At 46.4% G+C, this 25,873-nt stretch overlaps 1 protein-coding gene across 3 annotated transcripts in view; it reads left to right on the forward strand.

The window, feature by feature from the left end:
- Nucleotides 1–25,873, forward strand: part of DNAJB6 (DnaJ heat shock protein family (Hsp40) member B6) — a 257,593-nt gene that overhangs the window by 37,989 nt on the left and 193,731 nt on the right. For all 3 annotated transcript variants that reach the window (XM_030198684.1, XM_030198675.1, XM_030198693.1), the window contains exon 4: nucleotides 23,517–23,570. In XM_030198684.1, coding sequence (XP_030054544.1) covers nucleotides 23,517–23,570 — 54 coding nt within the window. The remainder of the gene's footprint in view (nucleotides 1–23,516; nucleotides 23,571–25,873) is intronic.

Consider the following 25,873-nt stretch of genomic DNA (forward strand, 5'->3'; position numbering starts at 1 on the left):
TCTGCTGCAGCGCTGGACTCCGGTGTCGGAGAATTATGCTGTGCGCCTTCCCTTGGACCCAGCAGTGCGCAAGGCGCTGAGCTGGTGGCTGAAGACAGACAAGTTGTCTGCAGGGATGCCTCTGGTGACCCCGGAGTGGATTGTCGTCACGACGGATGCCTCTTTGACGGGCTGGGGAGCCCACTGCATGGGAAGGACAGCGCAGGGTCTCTGGTCTCCTGCAGAGGCAAAGTGGTCTATCAACCTCCTGGAACTCAGAGCCATTCGGTTGGCGCTTTTGGAGTTCCTCCCGGTACTGGCGTTGAAGCCAGTACAGGTCCTGTCGGACAATGCCACGGCTGTGGCCTATGTCAACCGCCAGGGAGGTACCAAGAGCGCCCCTCTAGCCAAGGAAGCCATGAATCTATGCCAGTGGGCGGAAGCGAACCTGGAACAGCTGTCAGCGGCCCACATTGCCCGAGTCATGAATGTCAAGGCGGACTTTCTCAGTCGCCATACCTTGGATCCCGGAGAGTGGCAGTTATCAGCTCAGGCGTTCTTGAACATCACGAAGCGCTGGGGCCAGCCGAGCCTAGATCTGATGGCGTCATCGGCCAATTGCCAAGTGCCGTGCTTTTTCAGCAGAGGACGGGACCCTCGATCTCTGGGAGTAGAATGCTCTTCTCCAACAGTGGCCGCACAAGAGCTTCTCTATGTGTTCCCGCCCTGGCCCAGTTGGGCAGGGTACTAGACCGGGTGGCAAAGCATCCGGGCCGGATAATCCTGGTGGGTCCGGATTGGCCCAGACGTCCCTGGTATGCGGACTTGATCAGGCTCTCAGTGGACGACCCTCTGCGGCTGCCCAGTGGAACAGGGCCTGTTGCATCAGGGTCCCGTGGTGATGGAGATCCCTCCCCCTTTGGTCTTACGGCCTGGCTATTGAGCGGCAGCGTCTGAGGAAGAAGGGCTTCTCAGACAAGGTCATCGCCACTATGCTGAGAGCGAGGAGCGCTCTACTTCTACTGCTTACGCCAGGGTTTGGCGTACCTTTGCAGCGTGGTGTGAAGCAGGCTCACTTTCCTCCCTTCACTGCTCCAATTTCTTCAGTGCTGGCGTTCCTGCAAGAAGGTCTGGAGAAAAGGCCTGTCGCTCAGTTCCCTTAAAGTCCAGGTAGCGGCTCTGGCTTGCTTCAGGGGCCGCCTGAAGGGTGCTTCCCTGGCTTCGCAGCCAGATGTGGTACGTTTTCTCAGGGAGTTAATCACCTGCGCCCTCCTCTGCACTCAGTAGTGCCTGCGTGGAATCTCACCTGGTGCTAAGAGCCTTGCAGAAGCCGCCTTTGAACCCTTGTCGAGGGCATCTCTGAAAGACCTGACGTTGAAAGCAGTCTCTTTGGTGGCTTATCACTTCAGCCAGAAGAGTTTCCGAGCTCCAGGCACTCTCATGTCGAGAGCCTTTCTGCAGTTCACTGAGGCAGGAGTGACTATTCGCACAGTGCCTTCCTCCTGCCCAGAGTGTTTCTCGCTTCCATGTGAATCAGCAGCTCTGTCTCCCTTCCTTTCGTAGGGAGGACTACCCAGAGGAATACTCTGCTCTCAAATATCTGGATGTGAGACGAGTCATCATCAGATCCTTGGAAGTGACCAATGATTTTCGGAAATCGGATCATCTGTTTGTCCTGTTTGCAGGTCCTTGTGAGGGTCTGCAGGCTGCTAAGCCTACAGTGGCAAGATGGGTCAAGGAAGCCATTGCAGCGGCTTATGTGGCCGCGGGAAGGTGCCGCCTATCCAGCTGAAGGCTCACTCCACTAGAGCTCAGGCGGCCTCGATGGCAGAGGCCGGGTCCGTCTCCTTGGAAGAGATTTGCAAGGCAGCAACTTGGGCATCTGCCCATACCTTCTCCAGGCATTACCGCTTGACTGTGGCTGCTCGGGCGGAGGCCCGGTTTGGAGCTTCAGTGTTGCGGTCAGGGATCTCAATGTCCCGCCCTGGGTGAGTACTGCTTCGGTACATCCCACCAGTCTATGGATTGATCAGCATGATGATATGGAAGGTAAAATTATGTATCATACCTGATAATTTTCTTTCCATTAATCATAGCTGATCAATCCATAGCCCCTCCCAGATATCTGTACTGTTTATATTCTGGTTGCATTTCAGATTCAAGTTTAGTCTTCAGTTCCTGTTCAGGAGACTTTGTGTTCAGTTTTTTCAATTGGATTCTTCAAGAGTTGAGACGAGTTGTGTTACAGTGAGCTGCTGCATTCCTCTCCCCTCCGTTTTACGGGGCTGGATTGGAGACATAAATTCTGCCGGCGCTCCCTCCCGCTTCGTGCGGCTGTAGGGCAGCTTTGTACCCCTCCCGCTTCGGCGGTGTTAGGGTCAGTCAGCTCCTTCCGCGGTTGCGGTTGCAGGATAAGCCAGATCCCCCGCATCGGCGGGTGTGGTGTCCCCTCCCCCGCTCCGCGGGGATGAGCTGGACGGATCCCCTCCCCCACTTGTGTGGGGATGAGCTGGGTTAATTCCCCTCCCCCGTTTCGGCGGTGGTGAGCTGGGCAGAGTGTCCCTTTGTGGGTGTAATTCTCTAAGTGCTGAGTCCTGCGGATGGAGCTTGGATATCGACATACTGAGGAGTTTCCGGCAGCACATGACCACATATAGGGAGGCAAAAGGATTGCTCTCTATCTCCACCTGCTGGTAGATGGACACAACCCACCAGTCTATGGATTGATCAGCTATGATTAATGGAAAGAAAATTATCAGGTATGATACATAATTTTACCATGTAATTTATCTTCAAAATCATGCATGGTACCGGAAGATTTGAAGATGGCCAATGTAACACCGATTAAAAAAAAAAAAGAAAAAAGAGGTTCCAGAGGAGATCTGGGAAATTATAGACCGGTGAACCTGAAGTTGATGCCGGGCAATAAATGGTAGAGACTATTATAAAGAACAGAATTACAGAGCATATTCAAAAGCATGGATTAATGAGACAGAGAGGCATATTTTCAAAGCATTATTCCCTGATAATTGGCAGAATATGAAGCGCAGAAGGGCTCATTCCCCTTCAGAGAGTGCTGCACCTCCATTTTCCCCCCCCCCCCCCGTGGTCGGGCTGTGAGGATTCGGAGGACTCTGACAGGCCTTCATGCTCTGAGGAGCCAGAGTCTGTTGCAGAAGTGACTTAGGATCTAGACGATCCCTCCGCGGTGAGGATTTTCCACTGTGATGAGATGCCAGCGCTTATTTCTGATACCCTGCAGGCTCTCTCTATTGAGGACCCTGACAGTGGCTCAGCCTCCTCTGTGAATCCTTGGATGGCTAGTACCAAAACGTCTGCTCGAGCCTTTGCATGACTCCATCCAAGAGCTAATTTCGGCTCAATGGGCTGACCCCGAGGGACCGTTGAAAGTTTCCAGGGCTATGGGGCAATTATACCCTCTGAGTGAGGAGCATATGACTCGCTTTGCTATGCCTAAAGTGGATGCCCTAGTCACAGCTGTGACAAAGAGAACTACCCTCCCTGTTGAAGGAGGTGTTGCCCTGAAGGATATTCAAGACCATAGACTGGAATCAGCACTTAAACGGTCATTTGAACTTGCAGGTCTCACTATTTGGGCGTCTGCATGCAGTTGTTATGCTGCTAGAGCCTGCCTGGCTTGGTTGCAACAGGCAGTGGAACAGCCCAGTGATGGAGCGGAGCGGCCTTGTCCTTTCTTGCTGACGCCCTTTATGATATTGTCAGAGCTTCGGCTAAACACATGGCAGTAGCAGTGGCGGCTCGCCGTCTTCTTTGGCTACGGCATTGGGCGGCGGACATGGCCTCTAAGCAAAGGTTGGTGAAGTTGCCCTTTCAAGGCCTTCTCCTGTTTGGTGAGGAGTTGGAGAAAATTGTGAAGGGCCTGTGTGAGGCTAAACCCCAGCGCTTGCCCGAAGATAGGCCTCGGCCTTCCTCTAGGGTGCGGCGGTCCACTCCTCTTACAGACCCTCTTTCTGTGAAGCTCGAAGGTACCATCCCGGGGCGTTCTGCTGGGTTTCACTTCTCGTGCCCGTTTTCAGCAGAGGAACTCCTTTCGCTCGGACAAACGTTCCGCAGCCGCTGGCTCAAGGCCTGGAGTTCAGGGGCGACCCTCTCAATGATGGTGCGCCGGCCCTCTCCTCGAGTCCTGTCATCTGAGGACGTCTTTCCCTCTTGCCGAGGAGTGGGCCAACATTTCCTCAGATCAGTGGGTCTTGGACCTGATCAGAGACGGTTACAGATAGAATTCCACGCCCCTGTAAGAGACGTGTTTGTGGAGTCCCGATGCGGTTCTGCCGCCAAACGGGCGGCGGTAGAGGAGACTTTACAAGGTCTGATTCAGATAGGGGCCGTGTCCCCGGTACCTCCCGCCGAACACGGTTGCGGCCGCTACTCCATCTGCTTTGTGGTTGCCGCGAAAAGGAGGCTCTTTCACCCTATTCTGGACTTAAAAGAATTAAACAAGTCCTTGAGAGTGCGGCATTTTCACATGGAAACCCTGCGCTCTGTCATTGAGGCGGTACAGCCAGGAGAGTTTCTCACGTCTCTGGACCTGAAAGAAGCTTACTTGCACATTCCAATTTGGCCCCCGCACCAGACATTTCTGAGGTTTGCGGTGATGGGAAAGCATTCCAGTACCAGCCTTGCCTTTGGCCTCGTCACAGCTCCCCACACCTTTTCGAAGGTTATGGTGGTAGTAGCTGCCTTTTCTAAGGCGAGAGGGTATTCGGGTTCACCCGTACCTGGACGACTGGCTCATTCGAGCAAACTCTGCTGGCAGAAGAGTCAGCATGTCACAGCCAGAGTGGTCTCAGTACTTCAGTCTCGGGGCTGGGTCGTCAATTTGGCCAAAAGTCACCTGACCCCCTCGCAGTCTCTAGAATATTTGGGGGCCAGGTTCGACACAGCCTCGGGGTATGTGTACTTACCCGAGCAAAGGCGGTGCAAGCTTCAGAATCAGGTCCATCTGCTCCTGAGGATGCCCCGCCCGCGAGCTTGGGACATTGTCCAGCTGCTTGGATCGATGACGGCCACCATGGAACTGGTGCCCTGGGCGAGAGCGCACCTGAGACCTCTACAGTATGCTCTACTTCAAGGATGGTCTCCAGTATCTCAGGATTATCAATGCAGACTCTCTTGGCTCCCTGCAGCCCGACTCAGCATGGAGTGGTGGCTCTCAGACAGCATGCGGCGGCGAGGAATGCCGCTGGGGCTCCCCGATTGGTGCCTAGTGGTGACAGATGCCAGCCTGAAAGGCTGGGGCGCACATTGCATGGGGAAGCACGCCCAGGGTCTATGGACACCCGAGGAGTCGGAGTGGTCCATCAACCGCCTAGAGTTGAAATCGGTGTTTCAGGCGCTTCTGGCCTTTCAAGTGACCCTGGAAGGATTGGCTGTCAGAGTGATGTCGGACAACACGACAGCAGTGGCCTACATAAATCGACAAGGCGGCACTCAGTGCAGAGCTCTAGCCGCGCAAGCCGAACAAATTGCCACTGGGCCGAGCTGCATCTACAGTTTCTGTCGGCAGCTCACATTGCAGGTCAGAGCAATGTGCAAGCCGATTATCTAAGCAGGCATCAGATCGATCCAGCGGAGTGGGAACTTGCAGACGAAGTATTCCTGCAGATATGTGCCAAGTAGGGCAAGCCCGTGATGGATCTAATGGCGACAAGCACCAATGCCAAAGTCCCGTGTTTCTTCAGCAGACAGAGAGATCCTCGCTCGGCGGGGTTGGATGCCTTGGATCAACCCTGGCCTCCGGGCCTATTGTATGTGTTCCCTCCGTGGCTCTTGATACGAGAGTGCACCTGCGGATTCGGCTGCATCCAGGAGAAGTGGTTCTCGTCGCCCCGGATTGGCCCAGGAGGTCTTGGTATGTGGACCTCCGACAGATGCTCGTAGAGGATCCCCTTCAGTTATCTCTGGTTCCCAACCTGTTGTCATAGGGTCCGGTGACCATGGAGGACGCCGGTCAATTTGGTCTTAAGGCCTGGCGATTGAGCGGGCGCAATTGAGAGACAAAGGCTATTCCAATAAAGTAATTACCACTCCTGCAAGCCTGCAAGCGTTCCACTTCCGTGGCTTATGCCAGGATTTGGCGCCAGTTTGAAGTCTGGTGTGCTTCCAAAGAGATCGCACCCCTGCGGGCTCCTGTCTCGCCGATTCTGGACTTTTTGTAGGATGGTGTACAAAAAGGCTTGGCCTATTATTCCCTGCGGATGCAAGTGGCAGCGTTGGCCTCCCTGCGTGGCAAGGTTGAAGGCGTGTCTTTAGCTGCTCATCCAGATGTGGCACGGTTTCTTAGAGGGGTGCTTCGGCTCCGTCCTCCCGTGCATGCACCTTGTCCAACGTGGAACCTTGGGCTAGTGCTGAAAGCCCTTCAGGGTGCTCCCTTTGAACTGCTTCGGCGTGCTTCAGAGAAAGATTTGACACTGAAGGCTGTCTTTTTAGTGGCCATTACTTCGGTGAGACGTGTGTCGGAGCTCCAGGCGCTGTCCTGTAGAGACCCTTTTCTGCAGTTTTCGGACTCCGGGGGCACGGTTCGGACCGTGCCTTCCTTCTTGCCTAAGGTGGTTTCAGCGTTTCACCTAAACCAACCTATTTTCTTGCCCTCCTTTGTCAAGGAGGGGTTTCCAGAATGTTTTGGGCAATTGCACCTGTTGGATGTGCGCAGGACTCTGCTACAGTATCTGCGCGTTTCTAACTCTTTCAGGACCTCTGATCATCTGTTTGTTTTGCTATCCGGGCCTCGCAGAGGGTCTCCAGTGTCTAAAGCCACTATTGCCCGCTGGCTTAAAGAATCTATCTTTTCAGCTTATTTGCTTGCCGGCCGCCCTCTGCCTGATGTTTTTAAGGCGCATTCCACTTGAGGAATTTCCTCTTCTTGGGCTGAAACTGGAGCACTCTCTCTTCAAGAGATTTGTAGTGCAGCAACATGGGCTTCTAAGCTCTCTTTTGCCCGACATTACAGGCTGGATGTGGCTGCCATGAGGGACGCACATTTTGGAGCGCAAGTGCAGGCGCGTGGTGTGGCTTGTTCCCGCCCTATCTAGGGATTGCTTTGATACATCCCATCTGTAATGGCTGCATCTGCTTGATGACAAGGAAGGGAAAATTAGGTTCTTACCGTGATAATTTTCTTTCCTTTAGTCATAGCAGATGCAGCCATGATCCCTCCCTGTCTGATTGCTATCTGCTGTAAATCTATTTCAGGTTCTGTTCATGCTTCCTGGAGATTCCGTCCTTGGGAGAAAGTCAGAAAACAGTCTTCAGGATTCTTGTTCAATTAAAGGAGGATGACTTAATTCCCTCCAGTTTCATGTTTTGGAGGATGAGTTTATGCCCTCCGGGAGGATGTTTCATTCCCTCCATTCTGAGTTAATGTCCTTTGTTGTAGGGCCATCGTTCGCTGTGAGGAAAGCTCTTGTTGTTCACATTGCGGTTTGCCATACTGCTTTGGAAGCTTCAATTACTGAAGGAGAGGCAGTGGAGCAAGCTTGGTATGAGGCACTGAAAAAAGTGTGCTCTCTATCTCCCTCTGCTGGTTGATGGACACAACCCATCTATAATGGCTTGCATCTGCTATGACTAAAGAAAGAAAATTATCACGGTAAGAACCTAATTTTCCCTTATTTCTAGAATAAGCAGCATAAAATTTATTGTATTGTGTTGGGGATCTTGTCAGGTACTTGTGACCTGGATTGGCCACTGTTGTAAAAGAGAATAGTGTGTTTGATGGACTTTCTGTCTTATTTACTTATTAAACTCATCACCCAGGAATTCCCTTTGCTGTTAACTTCAACACAGAAAATGGAAATGTCCGACACTGCCACATGGTGTCACAGACTTCTCCATCTGCGTTGGCCGCTTATTTTATTTTATTTATTGCATTTGTACCCCACATTTTCCCACCTCTTATGGTGAATTCATTTTAAAGTTTTTGTTTGATTTCTAAGCATTGTCTTGCTATTCTGAAAATTTATCAGCCTGCTAGAGAATTATGTTCTGTTGAAAGAGACTTATAGATGTCTCTTTCTTTCTGACATTAAATGAGCATTGGGCAGCTCTTTTTATGGTTGAAGGCCTAATTCCTTGTTTGGCTGTACCATTTCGAACAAGTGGTGTTTATCCCCTCCTACTAGCAAACAGATGTAGAGAAAAATTGATATCTTCCAGTGAACTCTCTGGTATAACTTGCTTGTGGTCAGTGGAACACTCCATTATATTTCTCTATCTCTAGCAGATGGTAGTTTGATTCTGGTCCGTGGTCTAGCTCCCTGTTCTACTGGCTATGGCTGCAGCCACACAGCGAGGCTGAGCTTAACAGCTGATCCCAGGTTAGTTCCTGGTTTCTTGCTCCACTACCCCCAGTTGCACTTATTAGCATGCACTAGGTGAGGCTTTGGCTTGGCTCTGCAGGGCCCTATCAGAGGGTTTGGATCTGGGTCCCCCATCCTCCTCCCCTTCTTGTATATATTCCCTGTTTATTGTAACCCTGGCTCCCCCTGCAGTTCCCAGACAGCTGCCTGTGCCGGGTGTAGCTTTATTCCATTGTACAGGGGATAATGCTAATTGAGTTGGGGGTGGGCAGCAGATACATCAGAGCTAATGTTGGCCAAAGTGGTCAGGCAACTTGCAAATGCTGGCCAAGTCTGTCTGCCTCTTGAGATGGACAGACACAAAAGAGAGGGTAAAACAGCATACAAAATAATACAGAAACAAAAAAGCAACACTGGGCCTTCAGGATTGAGATGATTGAAGTCTCTTGTTTATTAATTGACGGATAGACCTGACACGGGCTGCGTTTCAGCGCACTGGCGCATGCCTCAGGGGTCAGCTAATCCTGATCAAAAAATTGTAGGTGTACTGTCACTGTGTAGCACCTTTGACACTTCTCAAAGGTGTTACCCTGTGACAGTACCACCTACAATTTTTTGCCTCTGTGAGATGGACCATTTCCACTTTAGAATTGTTGAAGCCTAAAAAGAATCTGTTAAACTAGAAATCTGGCTCCATTTTAAGTCGAGTAACATTACCCCCATCAGGTTATTCCTCCAAATTAAGTGTAAATATTAAGGCATGCCAAAAGAGAATTTGAAAAGTTTTTTTTTTTGTAGAGGCAAAAACGTTAGAACTTCTCAAGTACACTAGATGCAGGAAACTTGGGTGGGAGTTTGTTGGACCATTAGGTGACAGAGGGATCAAAGGGGGGTGCTCAAGGAGAATAAGGAGGAGTTTTTTATTTTTATTTTGGTCTGTGTTTAGGAGGATGTTGGGAAGTTACCCAGTCTTAAATAGTCCTTGGTAGATCAGTGTTTGACCATGTTGATGAAGGTGGACCCAAATCCAAAGCTTTGAAAGACTTTAAAAAGATATGACCACGGAGGAAGTGACGTCATCGAGGAGCATGGCTGCTTAAACGCCGTGCTCCCAACAGCCCAGAGCTACAATTGGCGATCTTAACTGATGTGGCTTACGAAATAGCGGCTAGCAGCCAGATACTGATATATTAAACAGGCGCGAAGCCTATGCAAAAGCGTTCAGATCAAGTGGATCTTTCTCAATTTGCGTTTACTCCAGACTCGATTCGGCGAAACAACATGGCGGACCGGACGTCGGAGGAGATGGTGGGCCCGGCAATGGAGGAAATACAGGCGTCGGGGGATCTTTTTACCTCACAGGGTCAAGGCGGCTCAGAATCAGCAGACCTCCTGGAACTCTGTGCATGGATACAGGAGATACGTTCCGATTTAAAAGCTATGCGGTCCGAACTGGCTACTTTGGGAGCAGACTTGCGAGGTGAGATAACCGAACTGGGGCATAGAGTGGAAGCAGTGGAGTGCACGATGGACGATCATGTGGAGGCGCTGGGCTCCTTAGAGAGACAGATAGCAGATGAGAGATTGGGACAGCAAATTATCAACGAGAAATTGGAAGACCTGGAGAACAGGAGCAGGCGCAATAATCTCCGCTTTCGAGGCCTACCTGAGACCCCAGAGTATCAAAACAGCGAGGAGGTGGTGCAGAAAATAGTCAGTTCTCTTTTGGCAGACTCGGAGGACCCAGTGCCGGCGGACAAAATAGTCTTGGAACGGGCGCATCGCGCCCTGGGGGTGAACAGGCGGAATATCCCCAAAGACATCATTGCCTGCTTTAGAGACTTTAAAATGGAGCGCGTGCTGACTACGGTGCGGCGGGCATCTGACTTTAAATGGGATTCTTACTCAATTGAGGTCTATCAGGACCTGGCAGCAAGCACCCTCAAACGAAGAGCGGAACTCAGGCCACTCACAAATAAACTGAGAGATCAGGGGATCCGCTACCGCTGGAAATACCCATTTGCACTGGCATTCTACAAGGATGGCAAATTACACCAGGTCAAATCGCTAGCAGAGGCTCAGGAGATCCTCCAAGAAGGCCACAGGGCAGACCCGCCACCCACACCTGGCACCTCCAAGATAAGTCAAGTATCGCAAGCGCACCCGAAATGGCAGCGCGTGGGACATAAACGCTTGCAATGCCAGAAATCGGCAGGACGCCTCACTTGATGAACCAACTAATCAGCAAGCAGATTTTGGATAGTTGACTGTTCGGGAGGCGCCCGTGCAAGTGTCCAGTTTCAGAGGCCTACGAAAGTTGTTGCAAGGCCTAGACGGACTACATGGCTGCTGCTTTTGTTTGAACAGTTAAGTTGGGTCACATATGTTGAGACCAAGTTACTAAGAGAAGTTAATGTTTGTGACTTTGCTGTGAAAAAGGATTTGTTGCAAATAGGGGCTGCAGGTTCACATACCTCTCCTTTGGATCCGTCCACATGGTGGCGCGGATACTATGTCAAGGGGTAAGGGATATGGGAGGGAGGGGCTGGGGAGTAGGGAAGCAGAAGCGTGTTGGGGGGAGGGGAATTAGGGGGGGGTGGTATGGTGAACGGCGAAGATGGAAAATCCCACTATTGGTTATAACTAGAATATGGATAGCTTTTATGACACCGCTAGATAATGATTAACTGTGCAACTGTTAATGTACGGGGATTAAATACCCCGCAAAAGCGTAAACAGATGTTTAGGGAGATGTTACGCCTAAAGACTGACATGGTGTTTCTCCAAGAGACACATCTCAAGAGGAAACATGAATGTTTAGTAAGACACAAGCACTACCCACAAATATTTTATGCTTCTAGTATGGAGGATAAAAAAAAAAAGAGGGGTTATGATAGCGTTTTTAAAGGCACACCCATGGGTGATACACACTACTATTAGAGACAAAGCAGGTAGATATCTTTTGTTGATTGCATCTTATTATACAGGGTACTATACTATGTTGTGTATTTATGCACCAAATGAGGGCCAGGGGAAATTCCTTGGAGAATTGGAACAGCTCCTCCAGAGACATCTTAAAGGCCACTTACTTGTGGGGGGTGACTTTAATCTGACCCTTGATCCACAACTTGATAATTCGGGGGGGCACGGTGGGATATGCGGTAGCGGAACGTAAGGCTTTTAAGACCTGGATGGCGAGATGGGGGCTGATTGACTTATGGCGGGATACCCATGGGAAAGAAAAAGATTATACTCACTATGCTCCCAAGCATAACTCCTACTCGAGAATAGATTATTGGCTGGGCGATGTGAATGTGAGAACCAAAACAGACAGGGTGCGAATTGAAGCCTGTACTTGGTCGGACCACTCGGTGGTGACCATGTCACTGCCCACCGGTATTAAAACACATAGGAAAAGATTTTGGAGATTAAATGAAGCTTTATTACTAGATCCACAGAAGAGCTCAGTGATAGAAAAATACATCATTGAATATATCACATTTAATGATACTGGAGAAGTGCAACCAGCAAATGTTTGGGAGGATTTGAAAGCGGTCCTGCGAGGTCAATTGATAGCTTTACAATCCCACACAAATAAAAGCCAAATAGAACAGGAGGCTAAACTCAGACGACAGATAGAGAAGAGAGAGGGGGAGCACAAAATAAACCCGAAAGATAAGAAGATATTACAGGACCTACAACAATCTAGGGCTCAGCTTAATGAACTCCAAATGTCAGAAATAGCTAAGCAACTGCAACACGCACAGCAAGCCCATTTCGAATTCGGGAACAGAGCTAGTAGGCTTTTGGCGCAAAAACTAAAAAAACAGGCCCAGAGAAATTTTATCTCGGGGGTACGGGACTCCTCGGGGAAACTATGTAACCAAATAGATGAAATACAGACAGCATTCAGGGACTTTTATGCCCAGCTATATAAATCAGAGCAGACCATAGTGCAGGAAGAAATAGAGCAATATTTACAGGAGGTCCCGCTCCCGCAATTGTCACAGGAGGCAGCGGATGAGTTATCTGATCCTGTGACTCTGGAGGAAATTGAAACAGTGATAAAAGCTTTACCACTAAATAAGTCCCCGGGCCCTGACGGCTTTTCAGCACGCTTTTATAAAATGTTTGCAAAATGGCTAGCCCCACTGCTGCTGAAAGTACTTACATCTTTTGATCAGGCAAGAGAGCTGCCATATTCATGGAGGCTGGCAGAGGTGGTGTTAATTCACAAGCCAGATAAAGACCCCTTGAGTTGTGGGTCATATAGGCCCATATCCTTATTAAATATTGACTATAAGATTTTCACAAAGGTTATGGCCAATAGATTTCAGAGGGTATTGCCATATATTATACATCAAGACCAGGCGGGCTTCATTGAAGGCAGACAGACATTCGATAATATTAGAAGCCTGATACATATAATACAACAGGCCTCGGATGAGGCTAACCCGGTCATCCTTCTCTCAGTGGATGCTGAGAAGGCCTTTGACCGGGTAGAGTGGCCTTTTCTGTTTGCCGTTCTAGAGCAGATAGGCTTGAGAGGGAGATTTGTGAAGTGGCTACAATTATATACGAGCCCAATGGCAGCATTGAAAATAAATGGAACTCACACGGAAGTGCTACATTTAGAACGAGGTACGAGACAGGGCTGTGCAGTTTCCCCCCTGCTGTTTGCCTTAACGATTGAGCCCTTCGCAAAGAGGATCAGAGAACATGGGAGGGTGCGGGGAGTAGTCAGGGGCTCCAGGGAGCACAAGATCATGCTTTTTGCGGATGATGTGCTATTGACATTGACCCACCCCGAACAGTCGCTCCAGCAGGTCATGGAAGAACTGTCCCGATATGGTAGGCTCTCGGGATTTAAAGTTAATGTAAATAAATCGGAGATCCTCAATCTCACCATGCCCGTGGGAGATGCATTGAAGCTAAAAGAAAGTTACCCATTTCATTGGGCGCCCACAGCAATTAGATATTTAGGTGTGAGGATTACCCCCAAAATAGAACACTTATATCAGGAAAACTTTCCAAAGAAGTTAAATGAGCTGTTTGATGAGCTAGACAGATGGGAGGGCCTCACTATAACTTGGTTAGGCAGAATTCACGCCATCAAGATGATGCTGCTACCAAAATTGCTCTATCTATTCATGGCGCTCCCGCTGCCAATCCCTCGGGCCTTTTTTCAAAAGCTAAACAGGAAAATGTTTACGTATATCTGGCGTAAAAGACCTCGAGTGCGCAGAAGTATGATGTTTCAAACTTTAGCTAGGGGTGGTATGGGATTCCCAAACTTCTGTGTATATTACCAAGCGGCACAACTGCGAATCCTAGCGGAGTGGGACCCAAGTAATACCAAAAAGTGGCTGCACTGGGAAAGAGCCTGGTTGGGCACCCGAGACTTGAGCTCCATTCTTTGGAGCGCGGGAAAATAAATCTTAACAGCAGCACGAAGAGTTCCGCTGGGCCTTAACCACTTGTTGCATACATGGCTTCAAATTAGAAAGAGGGTCTTCCCTGATAGAAAATACTTCTTACAGATGGCAATACGAGGTGCTCCGGGTTTCCCACTTGGGGTAGCAGAGAACATATATAAGACATGGGCCAAGAAAGGGTTTCGCACCCTGGGACAGATATGGGGTAATGGAGAACTAAAACCCTTTGAGGATCTGAGAGAAGAGTTTGGTTTGGAAGAGAGGGACATGGTACATTATATCTGTCTAAGAAATTATGTTATGAGGCGGGCGAGAGATGAGCCGGAGTTGGCAGAAACAGGGCTGGAAAAGGCTGTGAGAGGGGGAGGGAGCAAAGGTAGTATAACTCGTTTATATAGAGCACTGCTTCTCCTTTCCTCACCTCAAGGCAAATACACAAAATGTTGGGAGGAGGATCTCCAGCTCCAGGGGACAGAGCAGTGGTGGGCGGGGTGTTATAGATACCTGCTGAAACCATCCATCGCCCAGCCATTGGTAGAAAATGGATTTAAAATTTTGTATAGATGGTATTATACTCCGGTGCGGCTCCATAGATTCTATCCAAATCTCTCGACAGACTGTTGGAGAGAATGTGGGGGGACGGGTACATTCTGGCACATCTGGTGGGAGTGTCCCAAGGTACAGGGGTTTTGGCTTGAAATTTTAGGATGGATACAAGATATGTTAAAGCTAGTTTACCCGGGGAATGCTATGTATTGTCTACTGAATGTACGACCTGAAAAGAGCCCGACACACTGTCATAAACTGGCTATCCAGCTTCTGGGGGCAGCCAAGCTGGCTCTAGCTAAAGCGTGGAGGCAGAAGGAAGTTCCCAAACTACAGGTGGTAGAAGATAGACTACACCACTTCTACCAAATGTCGAAACTGACAGCTATCCGAAAAGGACATCTACAAAAATTTCAAAAAATTTGGAACCCATATGAACAATGGAAAGGGATTTAATGATGTTTAATGATGTTAATGCCTAGGGGGATGGGAGGGGAGAGTTGGGGGGGGGGAATTCATTTAACCGTTGTAATAATTGAGAAAGGCGATCAGTGTATTAGTTATGATTTTGCTTTTTGCAAGAAGGAAGCATCTATTTGTAATTTGTTTATAATGAATAAAAGAAATTAAAAAAAAAATATGACCACCAGTCAGCAAGTTCATTTGCGTAGTTAGATGTCTATTAGCAAATAATCTTGTATTTTGGCAGGAAAACCTAGACTTTATAAATCCCATCTTATTTGCCTGTATAAACCAGATCTAGTTATGTAGCTAAAATCTTAGTATCAGGGCTGTGGAGTCGGAAGCAATTTTTGCTAGCCATCCTGTCCCAGCCTGGAGCTACTTGGTAACACTCACCCTGATCCCACAAATTCAAGCATAGACTGTCTCTATCACCTGCAGCAGCTATGAAATCTCTCTCCATATATTGATAAGATGAGTCTGAACACAGTGGTCCATGCCATGATAACATCATGACTAGAATACTGTAATGCCCTGTTGGTCTAAAAAAAAGAATTTGCATCAGCTCAAATAATTCAGAATGCTGCTGTACAACTGATAGGAGGCTGCATGTAGCATGACCACATCACACCCTTCCTGCAAACGTTACACTGGCTACCAGTATCTTACAGGGCTAAATTTAAATCTGTTTGATTTTCAAGGTTCTTGGACAAAATGGGCCAGAGTACTTAAAGAATAAGTTAGCCCTTTACACACCTCTAAGCTACTCTCAAGGAGCATCACTATCTGTACCCTCATCAAAAGAAACTTGAGTGGGGAGGATGGCACTGGGAACAGAGTGTACGACATGGAGGCCTATCTGAGTGCACCATACGCTGTTTACACTGCCCTGAGCTCCCTTGGCAGCAGTTGCAGCATGCAGTTTGACACAGTGCCGTGCAGCCCTCAACTGGTTGACTCTGGAAAGGAGGCAGAACCATTTTACTCAGATTTGCTCCCCTGAATCACATGGCATTGCCATTTTGCAGGTGTCAGGATTGGGCTCTTCTGGTTTGCTTTTCAGGATACTTAGTGGTCTCAGAAAGGGGGGATGGAGGTGACATCTTGGTGGGAGTTGAGAGAGGCTGCCTCCCCTGAGCTTTTTCTCCTGATTCACTAGGCATTTCTGCTGCATCAGGGTTAGGGAACCCAGTGTTGGCAGGCTGTGAACGTGTCTGGCTTTTTCCTAGGAGACCGTGGTCCTCTAAAGAGAGCTAGGCTGGGATCGATGTTCAATGGTCAGCCTATAAAACCAGATGTATCTCCCAAGAAGAGGTTGGAGGAAGGGAGAGCTTGTAATGGGGACGATCCCACTGTAGTAGTAGTAGTACGTAAGAATAACTGTACTGGTTCAGATCATTGGTTCATCTAACCCAATATCCTGTTTCCAACAGTTCAAATCCAGGTCACAAGTACCTGGCAGAAACCCAGATAGTAGCAACATTCCATGCTACCAATTCCCGGGCAATCAGTGGCTTTCCCATGTCTGTCTGAATAGCAGACTATGGATGTTTTCTCCAGGAACTTGTTCAGATCTTTTTTAAACCCAGATATAGTAACTGCTTTTATGACATCCTCCGGCAAAGAGTTTCAGAGCTTAACTATTTGTTGACTGAAAAAATATTTCCTTCTATTCGTTTTGTGTTTCCACGTAACTTCATTGAGTGTCCCCTAGGCCTTTGTACTTTTGAGAGAGTAAAAAATTAATTCACTTCTCGTTCTACACCATTCAGGATTTTGTAGACCTCAATCATATGTTCCTTCAGCCGTCTCTTTTCCAAGCTGAAAAGCCCTAACCTCTTTAGCCTTTCCTCATATGAGAGGAGTTCTATCCCCTTTATCATTTTGGTCGCTCTTCTTGAACCTTTTCTAATTCCGCCATATCTTTTTTGAGGTGCAGCAACTAGAACTGAAAACAATACTCAAGGTGAGGTTGCACCATGGAGCAATACCATCCCTTTCCTAATAATTCCTAGCATCCTGTTTGCTTTTTTTGACTGCTGCCACACACTGGGCAAAAGATTTCATCGTATTGTCTACAACACCTAGTTCTTTTTCTTGGGTGCTGGCTCCCAAGGTGGACCTGAACATCAGGAAACTATGATTTGGATTATTCTTCCCAATGTGCACCACTTTGCATTTGTCTACATTAAATCTCATCTGCCATGTGAATGCCCAGCCTTCCATTTTCCTAAGGACTCGTCAAGAGGGAGGACCTGCGGCCTTGATTGATAAAGCCCTGAGAGCATGGCTGTAGGGGGATCCTATTCTGGGAGGATTGAAGAAGCGCTCCAGGTTTTTCTGGTACACCAAGTGTTGTAGACTCTGGTTCCAGGAGTGGGACACTCTTTAATCTGGCCTAGTTCGGTTTGATTGCATAGATCAGAGACGCTGCTCTGATCTTCTCTGCTCAACAACTTTGTTTCCAGTACAATTGAGTACTATAGCTTCAGTTTATTGACACACATATTTTTTTATATTTGGATAGAATTAATAATCAACAGACGGCAGAGAAGACTCCTGATGCAGGCCAGTACGGCCGAAACACAGCTGTGTCGAGTCCCTTTCTCCCTGCTATAGTTTGGCTAATAAAGTTGATTCTTCATTTTTACATCCAAAGTGTTGTCTTTTTTATGTAATTTTTTGATGTTGATAGATTCATCTTTTAAATACATATCTTATGATTAATTTTAAATTTTGATGTTTTTATATATATATATATATATATATATATATATATATATATATATATATATTTTATTTTTATGTTTTTTGCTTTTGTTGGTCATCTTTGTTGTTTTGTTTCTTGTTGATTTCCTTGCGAAGACTGGTTTCTTCTGTTTTTTGTACTACTTGAGTGAGTGGTTCCATGGGTAAGTATTTTTTGGCCCTTAATTGGGACTTTCCGCTTCTCCACCTCAAGGTGGATACCTTGGTTATAGCTTTGACCAGGAAGACAGCCATCCCACTAGAAGTTGGTTCTGGAATCGGTGTGATGCTAGGATGCCAACAGGAAAAAAAAAAAAAAAAGAGGATGGCTGTAGATATATCCAGTCAGCAGTATGTCTCCTTTATGAAGGTCATACTTCCAAAAAGCCATAGAAAAGGAAAAGAGAGAGGCTAGGGAAGGTTTTCCCAAATGGTTTACATTCTATACTGTAAACTCTGCAATGGGACTTATAAAAATATTTACCTAAGAGGAGAGAAGAGAAAAATTAATTTTATTTACAAATGTTTGATTATACTCAGGGGTGTGCTGGTAAATTTTTAACAGGCTCTTTCTCCGGACGTAGCCAGCTCTGCAGTTGGAAGGGCCGGGTGGGGGGGGGGGGGGGGGGGAGCAACACTTGCTTCTCTCTCTCCTTCCTCCCTTCATGCAGGCACACTAGGCATACCTTTGCTGGCAAGCCAATAAATGGTCTGCCACCACTCCCAACGTCTTGCTCTGAGCATCATGCTGGAACTTCTCTCACATTGCTTGAGAAGTCCCAGCCTGCTGCCAGAGCTGGAAACAAGGAGCGGGGAAGCAGCAGTAGTCTATTTACTTGGCTGGCAGGGCTCAGCACCCCCACCAGCAAAGTAAAAGATAATTCAGCAGGGGGCCCAAGCCCACATTTTGGGAGCCAGTTGTTAAAGTAGCATGGAGGGCCCTACTTTAACAACTGGCTCCCAAATTCTTAAAAACTTAACAACCGGCTCTTGTGAGCCTGTGAGGAACCTGCTCCAGCACACCACTGATTATACTGCAAAATGACCTGCAAAGGCATCAGTGCAGTTAACAATAATATATAACTTGAGAGAAAAAGCAACAGACTTGGTGTAGAGGCAAGAAGGAACAGGAGTAAGACTCGGCAGTAGTTTGGAAGGTGGATTGAAAGATGGATTTTGAGGAGAGATTTGAAGTTGTTGTATGAAGTTTGTTCTAAAAGCAAGTGGAAGGGAGTTCCAGATTTTAGGGCCTATATAACTGAATACTGCTTCATGTCAGATTTGTAATCATAAAGCAGAGGTAGATGGAATATGAATCAGGGAACTTTGTGAGGAGTGGAGAGGGCGGTTAGTTTGGTAGGGTTATGAGGACACGGTTGAAAGAGGCAGAAGCTATATATAGGCAGGCGACCTTTGAAAACTAGCAACAGTACCTTTAAAGTAAATACAAGTCGAGATTGGAAGCCAATGCTCGGAGCAGAGCAAAGGGGCGTCTTGGTCGAAGCTGTGTGTGTTGTGAAGTAGTTTGATCAATGGCTGTAGATTGAATGAGTTGAAAATGTTGAAGTGAGGAGAGAGGCAAACCAATAAAGAGTATTGCAATAGTCGAGATGGGGTATTACTACTACTACTACTACTTAACATTTCTAGAGCACTACTAGGGTTACGCAGCGCTGTACAGTTTAACAAAGAAGGACAGTCCCTGCTCAAGCCGCATTGAGCCTGCCATGAGTGGGAAAGCACGGTGTACAAATGTAACAAAAGAAAAAAAGGAGCTTACAATCTAAAGGACGAAATGTCAAGTTGGGGCAGTCTAGATTTCCTGAATAGTGTTAAAGTGGTTAGGTGCCGAAGGCGACATTGAAGAGGTGGGCTTTGAGCAAGGATTTGAAGACGTGCAGGGAGGGGGCCTGGCGTATGGGCTCGGGGAGTTTATTCCAAGCATGGGGTGAGGTGAGGCAGAAAGGGTGGAGCCTGGAGTTGGCGGTGGTGGAGAAGGGTACTGAAAGGAGTGATTTGTCTTGAGAGCGGAGGTTACGGGTAGGAATGTAAGGGGAGATGAGGTAAGGGAGGGGCTGCAGATTGGGTGCATTTGTAGGTTAGCAGGAGAAGCTTGAACTGTATGTGGTACCTGATCGGAAGCCAGTGAAGTGACTTGAGGAGAGGGGTGATATGAGTATATCGGTCCAGGCGGAAGATAAGACGTGCAGCAGAGTTCTGAACGGATTGAAGGGAGGATAGATGGCTAAGTGGGAGGCCAGTGAGGAGTAGGTTGCAGTAGTCAAGGCGAGAGGTAATGAGAGAGTGGATGAGAGTTCGGGTGGTGTGCTCAGAGAGGAAAGGGCGAATTTTGCTGATGTTATAGAGGAAGCAGCGACAGGTCTTGGCTATCTGCTGGATATGCGCAGAGAAGGAGAGGGAGGAGTCGAAGATGACTCCGAGATTGCGGGCAGATGAGACGGGGAGGATGAGGGTGTTGTTAACTGAGATAGAGAGTGGCGGGAGAGGAGAAGTGGGTTTGGGTGGGAAGACAAGAAGCTCGGTCTTGGCCATGTTCAGTTTCAGGTGGCGGTTGGACATTCAGGCAGCAATATCGGATAGGCAGGCCGATACCTTGTCCTGGGTTTCCGCAGTGATGTCTGGTGTGGAGAGATAAAGCTGGGTGTCATCAGCATAAAGATGATACCATGGGATGAGATCAGGGAGCCCAGGGAAGAGGTGTAGATTGAAAAAAGAAGGGGTCCAAGGACAGATCTCTGAAGAACTCCAACAGAGAGCAGGATGGGGGTGGAGGAAAAACCATGAGAATGTACTCTGAAGGTACAGTGGGAGAGAGAAGAGGAGAACCAGGAGAGGACAGAGCCCTGGAACCCAAATGAGGACAGTGTGGCAAGAAGTAAATTGTGATTGACAGTGTCAAAAGCGGCGGATAGGTCGATGAGGATGGAATAGTGGCCTTTGGATTTGGCAAGGAAGAGATCATTGCAGACTTTAGATAGCGCTGTTTCTGTAGAGTGTAAGGGGTGAAAGCCGGATGAAGCGGATTGAGGATGGCATGAGAGGAGAGAAATCGAGGCAACGGCTGTGGACGGCGCGTTCAAGTAACTTGGAGAGGAAGGATAGGAGGGATTATGGGGCGGGTAGTTGGAGGGACAGGTAGGGTCAAGTGATGGTTTTTTTTGAGGAGTGGTGTGACTACAGCATGCTGAAGGTGTCAGGGACAGTTGCAGTGGAGAGAGAGAGGTTGAAGATATGACAGATGGGGGGGGGGTGACAGTAGGAGAGATGGTGTTAAGTAAGTTGGTGGGGATGGGGTCTGAGGAACAGGTGGTGCATTTCAAGGAGGAAAGAAGATGGGCGGTTTCCTCTTCGGTGATATCAGGAAACAAGGAGAAGGAGGCCTGGGTTGGTTGGTTGAGGGAGTGGGTTATAGGGTGAAGAGGAGGAGATGGTTTGGTGGTGAATTCGAGGTTGATTTTCTGCACCTTGTTGCGGAAGTAGTCAGCCAGTGATTGAGGAGAGAGTGAGGGGGAGGGTGGGAGAGAGAGCACTTTGAGGAGGGAGTTAAGGGTGGCGAAGAGACGACGAGGGTTTAGAGCTGAGGGAATTAGTCACTTGGGTGTAGTAGTCCTGTTTGGCGAGGAATAGGGAGGACTGGAAGGAGGATAGCATGAATTTGTAATGAATGAAATCAGTATGGGTGCGAGATTTTCTCCAGAGGCATTCAGCCGATCTGGTGCAGGAGTGAAGGTAACGGGTGCAAGGGTCAGCCAGGGCTGGGATTAGTGCGCCTTGTGGGACGGGAGATGGATTGTGCAAGGGTGTCCAGAGCAGAGGAAGGAGAGTGGCATTGTAAGTGGAGACAGCCTTGTCGACAGACTCTGAGGACATGATGGAAGGGAGAGATTAGAGGTACTAGAGGATAAGGTGGGAGGGCGACAGCCTGGAGATTCCTGGAAGTAGTGGTTAGGTTTGGGCGGGGACTGAGGGTGAGGGTGATGAAGTGTGAAGGTGATCAGGTGATGGTCGGAGAGGGGAAGAGCTGAGGCGCAGAAATTACCAGAAAGATGATCGAAGAACAAATACAGGAATGTGACAAGATGTGTTAAATAACGCGGATCCTGTGAAGGGCAAAAAAGACACGAAGGATATGGTCGATGTGTGCTTGAAGGAAAGCTTGTGTTAAAATGGACACCTGGAATGTAGATGGTGCCTTTACAGAATGGGGTTGATTAGCAAGAGATTGGAATAGAAGGAACTGAAAGTGTAAGGATTAGGGAAATGAGTAGATTCACATTTGCTGCTGTTCAGGAAAACTCTAATCAGGACAGACAAATGGGACAAATAAGGGGTAAGGGAATTAAGGTGGGAATGATAAAACAGACATGGGTGGGTACTGAACAAGTGAATAGGGGTTGGGTAGATGGTAGAGAGCCTTCAGAGAGGCTTCCATGAATGAGTGGCAGGATAATCAGGATTTGGGGGGGGGGGGCAAAGCGGACTACTAGATGAGATGGCCAGGGATCCAAGGAAGAGGAGGGAGGGGTTCATAGATTTCAATAGGGTAAGAAGATAAGATGGGGCATAATCAAGAGAGAACCATTTTTAGAGCAAGAGTCAAAGAGTAGGGGCAACAGATTTCTTCACAGAAAGATGTGTAAATATAATAGTCTCTTAATGAAGGCTTTGGAGGCAAGCACAGTAAGAATTGAAATAGGTGCAGAATCTCCTTAGTTTGCAAGGAAGTAATTGACAACAAATAAGGTCTGTGCTGTTGCAACATGAAATTGATAAGACTGGATGGGTCTTGAACTTATCTACCATCACAATTAGTTTCTATGCAATTTTGCAGCAGTTGATTCTCTTAAATGTAAGAAATAGCTGCTTTACAGTAACTTCAATTTTTCCAAGGGGACCATAAAGTAAAATTTGAAAGCTTCTTGTCATTATTTTGAAAGTTGCTTTTGATTAATACTGTTTTTCCATTCCTGAATATATAGAAATGAATAATAACTGACTAGCTAAATTGAAGCAATAGATTATATATTGAGTTGATATAAGAAATATTCTTTGAGACATTAGTAAACTTCGAAGTAGCTAATTACATTGAATAGAATCAAAATTAGCAGATTAAATCTAGCATGTTCAAATTACTATGGGAGTAATTTAAATATGTATTTTCTTGCACAAAAGAGAACTTATACACAGAAATGGCTTGTTCATAAAATTACCAAGGTAACAAAATACAAATGGAAACTCACTCAATAAATGTCAAAACTCAGTTCAAAATATAGAGTGAGGAATAAACTGTCTGTAATCTAGCACCATAAAGGATTGGTGGGGGAAAAAACCTCAAATGACTGTAGTGTCCTTAGAATGCTATAGTAATGCAATAACACAGCATCAAAACCACAGTTCACAGCTTCTATCATCGGTTACAAACCCCCCCAACCAAACCAATAAGCAATTTTTTGTGAAAAATTATTATTGGTGCAAACAATTTCTGTCAATAAAAATATATTGTGAAATATTCAATTTTCATTCACATCCATAACAAAATTTAAAAAAAACTGGAAGTTAAACTTAGCTTTTGTTGCAGTCTAAGGCAGTAGAGTCATGATCCCAACGGGAACCCATTTCACCATATGGCTTCCTCAGGGGATTGGATATTGCTACCCGTTCAACAACTCAGTGCTAGGGTAGTGAAGCTTGAACTGTTGCATTTTCCTCTTGTTTTTGTAAAAACTCAGTAATGGAAAAACTCTCTTTAAATGGAGTTTCTTTTGAGACCAATGATGAGAGAATGCAAATCTTTGTAAATGTGTTGATTGGTAATTTGAATATATATCTTCACTTTTTTTTATTTGGTTATTTAGATTTTATGGAAGTTAGATTTAAATATTGCTTGGAGTTTTCAGTTTTGTTTTGTTTTTTTGAACACTCTAATATCTGTGTACTTAATAGTTTTGATTGTCTGCTTTGTATTTAACCAGTTTTTCTATTACAGCTAAAAAACGTGACATCTATGATAAATATGGAAAAGAAGGCTTAAATGGAGGTGGTAAGTAACTACCATGTAAAGAGCTTAAATGGTTTTGTGAATATTTATATGCAGAATAATTAATATGCATAATTTTTATTATTCTTAAACTTGGATTGGATTTATTAACTTTGTATACCACTATATATCATTGTCAAAGCGGTTTACAATTTACAGTTTCCATTTAGTATACAATTACAATATAAACATCACATAAGCAGTTAAAGTAAAATTGTAAAATCAAGTTTTAAAGATTTTGCTAAAAGCAAAATATGAGAAAGTGTTTTGAAGTTCATCAGGTAAGGAATTCCAAAGATAAGGTCCAGCATATGAGAATGCTGTCTGTCTAGTAGATGAACATTTGATAACACCAAGACCCGTGAGTTGCAAGAGAAATGTATTTTTTCAGCTTGTTAAGAAGATAGACTGGGCAACCCAATTTGAATGATTTGTAAACCAAGCCTAGCAGTTTGTAACTGATGCGCATAGTCACTGGTAATTGGTGCAATTTTAGATCCTGTTATTAAATGAGCAGCTGTACTTTGCACCAGTTGCAAACATTGGAAGACTACTCAGTCCAGCCAGAAGACTTGCAGTAATCAATCCTACTTCTAATGCAGCATGAGTCAAGCTGTATTCAGTCAATACAGGCTTCAATTGATGCAGCATTTGGAGATGAAAGAAAACAGGACTTCACAATATAACCAATATGCAAATTGAATTTCAGTGCATTATTATAACAAAAACCTAATGTTAGATCCTGCAAAAGTGGCTGACTTGGTGCATATGGACCAATCCGGGTTGTCTCGAAAAGGCAGGTAGCAGATAATAGACGTACCCCGAATATCATTTGGGGTACTCAGCACGTCTGAGAAAAGATGGTGATCTTGCCTATAGATGCGGATAAAGCATTTGATCAGCTCCACCGGGATTTCTTGTGGAAATTTATATATAAAATAGGTATACGGAAAAAGTTTTGTACCTGGGTTAGAAAACTGTATGAAGGTCCCACTGCATGAATACGAGTAAATTGGGGGGGGGGGGGGGGGGGAGCGCGCACTGCACTGCACTGCACTATACATATTCATTTGCTGAAGGAGAGGAATATCAGGGGTGCCTTCTGGCACATTGTATTCGAGTGAAGAAGGATATCACTGGCTATCATAGGGTCACATCGCAAAATTGCTCTATTCTCAGCTGATATTTTGTTATATACATTGGGAAACCTATGTTAACTTTTCCAATTATAATGCAAGAGTTGAGCAGGTATAATATAGTGGCAGGCTTCAGAGTTAATTTTGATAAATCTGTGCTATTGGGTATCACCACAGATCCTACAGAAGTCTCAATTATGCCCTAATTTTCCCTTTAAATGGACCAATATAGGAATCGGGTATCATGGTGTGCAGATCCACAGAGACCTATCCAAATTATATGAACAGAATTATGTTCAGATCAAAGGCTCCTGGCACTCCTGGTGGGGACATACAGCTGCTAATAAAATGAATATACTACGTTGTTTATTATTCCCGTTTAAAACTGTACCTTTAGAAACACCAAGGAGGGTTTTATTGAGCATTCAGATGGACCTCGCTTCATTTCTTTGTGGTGGGAAATCCCCTAGATTGGCTAAATTTAACTTGTGGCAAAGTACTGAATGGGGAGGTAATGCATTCATAAGTACTTAAGTATTGCCATACTGGGAAAGACCAAAGGTCCATCAAGCCCAGCATCCTGTTTCCAACGGGTCACAAATACCTGGCAAGATCCCAAAAAAGTACAAAACATTTTATACTGCTTATCCCAGAAATAGTGGATTTTCCCCAAGTCCATTTAATAACGATCCATGGACTTTTTTCTTTAGGAAGCCGTCCAAACCTTTTTTAAAACTCCGCTAAACTAACCGCCTTTACCACATTCTCTGGCAACGAATTCCAGAGTTTAATTACATGTTGAGTGAAGAAACATTTTCTCCGATTCATTTTAAATTTACTACATTGTAGCTTCATCGCATGCCCCCTAGTCCTGGTATTTTTGGAAAGCGTAAACAGACGCTTCACATCTACCCGTTCAACTCCACTCATTTTATAGACCTCTATCATATCTCCCCTCAGCCGCCTTTTCTCCAAGCTGAAGAGCCTTAGCTGCTTTATTTATTTATTTGCTACACTTGTACCCCACACTTCCCCCTCATAGCAGGTTCAATGCGGCTTACATAGTAATAGGAATATAAAGTTTCCTTGTCATCAAGCAGATGAAGCCATTACGTATGGGTTATGTCCATCAACCAGCAGGGAGATAGAGAGCACTCAAACTTTCACAGT

The sequence above is a fragment of the Microcaecilia unicolor genome, chromosome 1 (genome assembly GCF_901765095.1).
Source record: "Microcaecilia unicolor chromosome 1, aMicUni1.1, whole genome shotgun sequence".
Taxonomy (NCBI): domain Eukaryota; kingdom Metazoa; phylum Chordata; class Amphibia; order Gymnophiona; family Siphonopidae; genus Microcaecilia; species Microcaecilia unicolor.